At 37.1% G+C, this 8758-nt stretch overlaps 1 protein-coding gene across 3 annotated transcripts; it reads left to right on the top strand.

The window, feature by feature from the left end:
* The first annotated feature begins 4979 nt into the window (after positions 1-4979).
* On the top strand, positions 4980-7264 carry LOC138909061 (uncharacterized). 3 transcript variants are annotated; one of them, XR_011415564.1, is made up of 4 exons: positions 4980-5265; positions 6362-6446; positions 6543-6662; positions 6752-7264. XR_011415564.1 is itself a non-coding variant. In XM_070200100.1 (4 exons), the coding sequence occupies exons 1-4, from the start codon at positions 6090-6092 to the stop codon at positions 6864-6866; spliced, it is 345 nt and encodes a 114-aa protein (XP_070056201.1). In that variant the 5' UTR covers positions 5274-6089; the 3' UTR covers positions 6867-7264. The 3 variants fall into 3 exon arrangements, 1 of the variants encoding a protein (XP_070056201.1); XR_011415563.1 differs by lacking the exon at positions 4980-5265 and adding an exon at positions 5274-6146; XM_070200100.1 differs by lacking the exon at positions 4980-5265 and adding an exon at positions 5274-6146 and having other exon boundaries at positions 6394-6446.
* Positions 7265-8758: the final 1494 nt, after the last annotated feature.

Raw genomic sequence — 8758 nt, 5'->3', positions numbered from 1 at the left:
CCTAGAACTCGGATTCAAGAGGATTGAACGACAAAAGGTAATATCTTCACTGTCTAATTGATTATAGCATTCGATTAATGATTATAGACTAAGTTCATGAGATATGACTTGATGGGTTTGATAGAAAATCATGAATGATTATAGGTTTGGGTTGTTGATTATTGATTAAGGGTGTTGTTTATCTTATGGATGATGAATAATGGTATTGATTATAGCAAGTTGAGATTTTAGGATTTTCTAGGAGTAAGAGAATGTGATGTTGGGTGAAGAAACACCCAACTATAGCAAGTTGAGATTTTAGGATTTTCTAGGAGTAAGAGAATGTGATGTTGGGTGAAGAAACACCATTAATGAGGGCTATGAAGCTTTATACTCACCAAGTGTTTGATAAAATACCTAACTGACCAAAATATGAGTATTATTGCTAATATGGAATCCCTTTTACTTGCATTGATATAGATTAAAGTTGAAAGGGTTGGCGAATGTTGTATTACGCTCAAGAGCAGGAAGTTAAGGTATGTGAGGCTAACTCTCTATGTTTGGGAATGTTAATGATTCTCCCTATATTACGTTTCTTTTACGACGTTACTAATTGCCTCAGAAATATAGTTAAACCTAGTTCCTTGAATAGTTACAGAACTTCTATTCTCTAGCTTCATAACTCGTTCATGACTTTCATTCTGAATGTTGTGAGCTCAGTGCGTAATCAATATAGACTTGGGTTTGATGCCTATGAGTCTCAGTCTAGATTACTCAGCATGTCATAAACAATTGAAGTTTCAGTTTTCATAATTAGTTCAAGAATACATGTCTCAGTCTAGTCCTATTCAGTATTCCATTATCATGTAACTCAATATGATTTAGTATTTCAGCATCACATATTGCAGTATGATTCTCAGTTTCTAAATTTAAATCCCTGAATGTTGAACACCTGTATTTGGGCCTGAGGCCGTAGTTTATGCTTCATGCATGTTTGGGTCTGAGGCCGTAGTTTATGCTTTATGCATTTTTGGGCCTGAGGCCGTAGTTATGTATACGTATACTTGAGCTTGAGGCCGTAGCTTGTGCACATATATATTGGACCCGAGACTGTAGTTATTCAGATAAACAAGTGGTTCATCATTCAGAAGAGGGAGTATTCATATCCTTACTTCAGTTATCAGTTATCAGTTCAGTTATCAGTTATCAGTTCTCATTTCAACTATCATTTATCAATGCAGTTTCAGTTTCAGCAGTTATCATTTCAGTTATCAATTATCAGTTCTCTGTTATCAGCTCAGTTTCAGTTTCAGCATTTACAATTCTTTCTTTCAGTTGCTTTACATATCAGTGCAATTCAAATGTACTGACGTCCCTTTTGCCCGGGGTCTGCATCTCACGATGCAGGCAATGATTTACAGGTTGACGATTCAGAGTGCTAGGATTCTCGTACCAGCTATTTGGTGAGCCCAGTTCTTTCGGGGCATTATCATACTTTACAATCTTTAGTATTTCCAATCAGTTAGTATTTTCGGTACTTCATTAGAGGCTTCATAGACTAGAGTAACAGTTAGACAAAGTCGCATGCTTTTCATGTTAAGTAAAGTTGGCTACATATATGTTTCAAACTTATGTTAGTGTTTTCACACTTTGATTTATATCATTCAGACTTTCAGTATATCAGCATGTGTTAGTTTATTTTTCACATTCAATATGTTATGATATCACATGTTGATTCAGCCAACCGGTTGGTTTGCTCGGTCACATGTAGTCAGGCACCAGGTGCCGTGTTACGTCCAGGCCCAAGTTCGGGACGTGACAAAGCTTGGTATCAGAGCACTAGGTTCAAGTGTCCTAGGGAGTTTATGAAGCAGTGTCCAGTGGAGTTTTCTTTATATGTGTGTGCCGGCCACGCATATAAACGGTTAACTACCAAGACATTCAAGATTGTCTCATTTTTTTCTACTCTATATCGTGCCATAAAGTTTAGAGCAATAGGTAACCTTCTCTTCTTATCGAATCCCAGATGTATTGAATACCCAAGCGACGGGCAGGAAAAACCCAAGGTTCTAGAGAGGATGATTGCCCATTAGGGTATAATTATGGAGTACGGGTTGGTAACAAATGAGACTTGAAATGGTATAATGGATAGAAGTACAAATTGGAGCATAACCTTATCAGAAAGTACAAAAGAAATTATCATATTTTATGGTTATCAGTTTACCTCAGTTACCAGTTATACAGTCTTTCAGCTAGCAGGTTTATGGTTATTCAAGTACACAACTATTCAGTTATTAGATACCAGATCTCTAATTTTCAGTATATCCAAATTCTGGTGACTTTTGAGTAAATAGTGATGCCTATGGGTGCTAAAAGAAAATGCGAGTAACAGTGATTATAGCAAAATCTTTTCATGTTTTAGGTCCGGATTAAGACCCAGCACTCACCGGATTGTGCAGGAAGTGATTTATCAGATGATGGTACACTATGAATGAGAAGTTTGTGTATGGTAGTGTATCTGCATGTGTTTTACCTCACAGAACAATTTTATTTTAATTCTTGGAAATAGAGCCACATGTTAGATGATGATAGTTCAATTGTTAGACCCCACGGTATAACGGGTTAAGAATATAACAGCAGTGGGCATAGAATTGATCACTATAGTTTTGGACACGAAAGAGCTTAAGGGCAAAATACCTAGGAGTCAGAAATGTTTGTTATTACCAAAGATGTGTTCTTCATGCAACTTATGCGTATGACTAAGAAAATATGATGTACGAAATGAGAACCAAGAGCAGCCGATATTGAATTTCAGGGAATGATTTTAAGTTGTTCAGATTTATTCAAATTAGAACTAGAAAGTACCATGTTAGTAAGTTACTATAAGAAGCAGCTATTATTGTGAGATAAAAGATATGACAGTCCCCCCCAAGTTATGTGACTAAGTGTTTACCCCGGATATTTGTAGTCTGATATGATTTTGAAGTGTATAGGAAGTTTGGGGTTAGATATTCCAAATTTATTTAAGACAAATGAAGTTTCCCTAAGTGTGATCCATGTACATAGTTAAAAAATAAAAGGAAGCTAGTATGCGACAGTAGAATAGGGTCGGATGGTGAGGGAAGTTAGAAGATGAGAGAAACACACAATCTATTCAAGGCATCATACAAATGCTAAGCAGTGGTCTGATTTTTAGTGATTGGTGGCAGCAAGGGTACAACTCTAGAAACTCCATATATTAGTCTTATGTAACTAACAGAAGGCTAGCATACACATGCTTTTGAATCGTTTTGTTGCTTGTTTGCTTGGTCAGCAGAGGCTTGCTCCACTTTGCTTAGCCTAAGTTGATCAATAACTCTTCTAGCTCATTCTGCAAAATAGGTTTCGTTGTGTCCAACCATGCCATCTTTATGAAAATGAAACCATTACAGATGATCTTGTGGGGATGGACACTCCTCCCCTATTGGATCCCACCATGCACCTTGAGGTTGATTGATTCGTCATCCAGCGATGAGCATATTAACCTGCACCAGCATTATCTAACCAACCCTTCAGGAAGAATTCCATTACATTGCTTTCATGGTCCATGAAGAGCATATTAGTTATTGTGCTTCATGTGGAGACACAACAATGTCAGCGTTGTCATCACTTTCACCTGATAGAGGATATTGACATTATTTCAGTGATTACCTGCATTCTACTGGGGTTTCTAAGCAGGGAAATGTGAATCTTACCGATGAAAGTTTCTTGGTAAGCTTTAGTTGTATATTAAGTACTATTGCTTCATCAAGAGCAATTATAGAATACTGACGATAGAAAGGGGAACATATTTATCTGGTCGCCGAAAGATAAATCTTCTGACTGAACTTCACGTAGAACGCATCCTTCTACCCTTGCACATTCCTTTGCAAATATATCAGTCACAGCAGTCGCATTCTTGAACGAGTAGGAACCTCTTCTCTATCAGCAGTGTAAGTCTTATAATTGAAAATCTTCTTTCACTCGTCTCTCAATTTTTGTCTGCAGGATTAAGGCCACAGTAACTCCTAGCCTTGCAGCGCATCAGGTAAAACACCTTTAGCATACTGTCTTGCCTCATTTGGCCTAGATCATGCCTTGTGACAATGGCTTTCTCAAAACAGTAAGGTACATCTCCTCTATCAAATCCTTCTACCTTGACTTCACCAAAATTCACTTGCATAAATTATTGGATCCACGATCCTATTCTTAATCTCAGAGCTATTTTGGTGTTTATTTTCCTAATGCTGGATAACAATCTAACATGAGCCGTCAACTTAGGAGAAAGGGAAAAAAGAACTACTATATTTGATTTTTATTCTCTTAATGCTGGATAACAATCTAACATGATCTAAGAATTTAGTGCTTTTTGGCGTTTATGCTATAGCTTTTTTGGTGTTTGTTTCCCTACTGCTGGATAACAATCTAATACCAGCCATGAACTTGGGAGAAAGGGGAGAAAAAAATTATATTTTATTGATCTTTTTTGGAGTTTATTTTCCTAATGCTGGATAACAATCAAGAACTTAGTAGAAAGGGGAAAAGAATTATATTTAATCTTATTGATGAGGAAAAAATTTGCAACTGCTAACCTGCATTTAGTTCCTCGCTCCTCTCTTTTTTCTTTTGCTCTCTCCCCTCTTTAATTGCAATTGTTAATGTAAATCTTTTGTAAATGAGTGTACTGTAGCCTTCTTTTGCCTTTCCTTAGGTACTACCCTGCCAACTTGCCTGAATGCCTTTGTTGCTCTATGCTTTTCTTATGGCTTCTCTAGTGCGTTGAATGATACATCCTTGTTTAGATCTCCATATTCCATCAACTGACTATTATAAGCCTAAACTTGATTGCATTTTTTTCTTTTCCTATGTTCTTGAAGTGTGGGGATATTGGTCAACAAACTGTATATATTCAACCTGTTTAAATTTGAATGATGTACTTCTAAGAGTTATCCCTTCTAGTGAACCTCGAGAACTTTAGATTGCTTCAAGCCATTAGAACGAGTAAGCTTTCTAGAGTTAGTGTGACAAAGTTTATAAACGTGTTGATTGGTCGGTCTATATGAAATTCTCATGATGTATGCTTATTTTATTGAATATTGAAACATTCTTACTAGTAAGTTACATGACTTTCCTATTTCCTTAAGCATTTATACTTTCCTAATGTCACAGCAAATTACATTGATCAAAGCTCAAGCAGGGGTGAAGAAGAACACGAGACGGTTGAGCAGGAGCATCATCCTGGAAGGATCAAACCATATGATGCATGTGGTACGTTTTCCACTATTTTGCTTTTTTGTGATCTACTTGTTGCCCAAGTTTTCACGGGGGTAAGAGCAATCCTATCTTTTTGTGCTGTTTTGCTATTTCCTGGTGTACGTTTTGATAAAAATGAGAGAACCACACAGAAAACATCATACAAAAGCTAAACAGTGGTTGTTTTTTAAGGATTGGGGGAAGCAATGTTGCAACTGTAGAACTCTGAATATTAGTCTTATGTAAACTTTCCTAATTTGTAGAAGCACTGAGGGTTGCTATTAGTTCATCCTTTTTCTTTTTCACTTGTATCTTCTTTGTGATACTTGCTATATGACAATGATTACTGTGTGCTTACCTAGGAAAAAAGTGATTATTTTGCAATGAAGGATGCTCTATAGTTCATCTGTTAAAACAAGAGCTTGTTTGCAAATAATGATTTCTAGCAAATCAGTTTACACATTTGATTCTAACTCTTACAAAGTCTACTGTTAATGGCGCTATTGAATACTTCAACAGTAGGCTAGCATATACATGCTTTTGAATCATGTTGTTGCTGGTTTGCTTGCTCCAGCTTGATTAGCTTAACATGATCGATGACTCTTCTAACCCATTCGGTAAAATAGGTCTCGTTATGTCCAACCATGCCATCTTTATGAAAAAGAAAGCACTGCAGACGATCTTTGGGGGATGGACACTCCTTTCCCATTGGATCCCACCATGCACCCTGATGTTTCATCCCTGATTGATTTGCCATCCAATGGTAAGCATATTGGCCTGAGCCAGCATACTCTAACCATCCTTTTGGATAGAATTCCATCACGCTGCTCTCGGGGTCCATGAAGAGCATATTCGTTAACTGTGCTCCATATGGAGACGCAACAATATCGGTGCTGGTGAGCACTTTCACCTGATAAAGGACATTTGTGTTAATTTCAGTGATTGCCTGGAATTACTGCAAGTAGGATAATATGAATAGCTTGTTGGTATTAGTTGCTTGGTAAGCTTTAGTTGTATATTTCACTGTGAGTTACTATTGCTCCATTGATATTTTCTGCGGTAATTACTGAATACTGACGGAAGCAAGGGAAAAATGTGTACCTGGTCGCAGAAAGATAGATCGTCTGACTGAACTACTTGCAGAATGCAGCCTTTGACTCTTGCACATTCCTTTGCAAATATATCAGTTACAGCAGGTGCATTCTTGAACGAGCGTGAACCTCTTCTCATTAGCAGAGTAAGTCTTATAATTGAAAACCCTTTTTCATTAATCTCTCTACCCTTGCCTGCAGGATTAATGCCAGAGTAACTCCTAGCCTTGCAGCGCAACAGGTTGAATACCTTCAGCTTATTCTCCTGCCCCATTTGACTTGTCTCATGCCTCATGACAACGGCTTTCTCAAAACAGTAAGGTACGTCTCTATCAAATCCTTCCACCTTAACTTTACCGAAATTAGCTTGCATAAGTTGTTGAATCCATGACCTCCATTCTTAATCTCAGTTCTCCCCAGTGGAATAACACCCATCTTGTTGGCTTCACACACTTATATTTCATTGACCATCTCACAAAAGGAGCCACTGCAGATAATCCATGCCACAGATTTTGGTGGTCGTAATATGTGTAGGATACGAATGTTAAGCCTTCCAATAGAATAGCAGAGTCGGGAAGACTTTCTCGCCATGCCAAAGCATATGAATTCTTTGTGCTATCCTTAGTATCCCGTCCCTTAAAGCAAAGAAGCCGTCCTTTGGATGCCTTGGAAGGGAAATACAAGTGTTCTGCTTCATTTTCCTCGCGTGTATCGTTCAAAGAGCTCATAAACCATGTGTGGCCAGTTGTGGCTGTTTCTCTAAATCTAAGGACCTGAAGGGGGAGGAAAGTGATAGAGTCTTTGAGCTTTCGCCGTCATGGTTTCCTTGACATCAGAGTAATTCTCTTGGGAATGAAAAGCACATCTTTGAGACCTTGCTGATAAGGAGAAATCAAAAGGAGATGAATACTGGATATGGAAAAGGATGACAACAAGAAACACGGAGAAAAAGAAGATGCTGATGAATTTTGTGGTTAAACATTTGTTCTTGCTCCGAGTGCACAACTTCAAATGATGCTCCATTTTCATGAGTTTTGCTCGATATGAATCTTTTTAACTGGCAAAGAGAAGCAACATAAGACTATTTTTCTGGCTTTTAGGAGCAAACTAGTCTCGAGATTGGAAGTTAATCTATACTATAACAACTTACGGATGTATGCTCGGTAAATACTTTTAATTCAGAACTTGAGCCATGTTTTGCGTTAGCTTCATTGTTTTTGCTACTTATTTCTCGTTTCGTCAACCTTGCATTAAATTCTTCGCAGTTAACAAATTATTTTATACTTAGGAATCCGCCTTCTATGGTCCTTGTCAAGATTCTTAGAGTACTAATGACGAAAATGATATGGCTGATCTCTAAAGAGGAAAATGGTTATTAATGTTAAATTAACCACACTCAAAAAAATATTATCACATATCAGACGTTGAAATTGAATTAAAATGTGCAATCTGTTATAAAATAAAAACTGTAAAGTAAAGACAATTATAGAGAGAAACTGATATACTATTCAAACTTCAAACTTATATACATAATGGACTGAAAACTCCTCTATTTAAAGAAGAAAGGAAGTAGCTACAAGACTTTTCTTTAGCTGCTTGTAAGATGTCTCATTGAGCTGCTTGCAACCTGCCTGTTTAATAAGAAATTGCTGTAAATTATCTCATTGAGCTGCTTGCAACCTGCCTGCATCAGCTGTTTGTAGATAAACTTCAACAGAGTACTAAATGGATAATCTTCTTCAGGAAGATTATCTATAGCGGAGTAATAAATGGACATCCACAATATAATTATTTTCATAACACTCCCCCTTGGATGTTCATTAAAAGGTATTGTGCCTCGTTAAAACCTTACTGGGAAAAACCTAGTGAAGGAAAAAGAGTATACATATTTAGTAATACGCATTTCTAGCTGCCTCATTAAAAACCTTATAAGGAAAACCCTGTGGGAAAAAACCTTAGTAAGGAAAAAAAAAATACATCGCGTATTTTACTCCCCCTGATGAAAACCTTATTTCAAATATTTGAGTCTCCGCATTCCAATCCTGTATACCATCTTCTCAAAAGTTGAAGTTGACAAAGATTTAGTGAATAAATCTGTCGGATTGTCACTTGAACGAATTTGTTGCACATCAATGTCACCATTTTTCTGAAGATCATGTGTGTAGAATAATTTTGGTGAAATGTGCTTCGTTCTATCTCCTTTTATAAATCTTCCCTTCAATTGGGCTATGCATGCAGCATTGTCTTCGTATAAAATTGTGGATCTTTTATCACACTCCAAACCACATTTTTCTTGAATAAAATGAATCACTGATCTCAACCATACGCATTCCCTACTTGCTTCATGAATAACTATTATCTCAGCATAATTTGAAGAAGGAGCAACAATTGACTGCTTTGTGGAGCACCATGATATG

This window comes from Nicotiana tomentosiformis, chromosome 4 (genome assembly GCF_000390325.3).
Source record: "Nicotiana tomentosiformis chromosome 4, ASM39032v3, whole genome shotgun sequence".
Lineage (NCBI taxonomy): Eukaryota > Viridiplantae > Streptophyta > Magnoliopsida > Solanales > Solanaceae > Nicotiana > Nicotiana tomentosiformis.
Note: the sequence above shows the minus strand (reverse complement) of the source record. Positions and strands in the feature narration are given on the sequence as shown.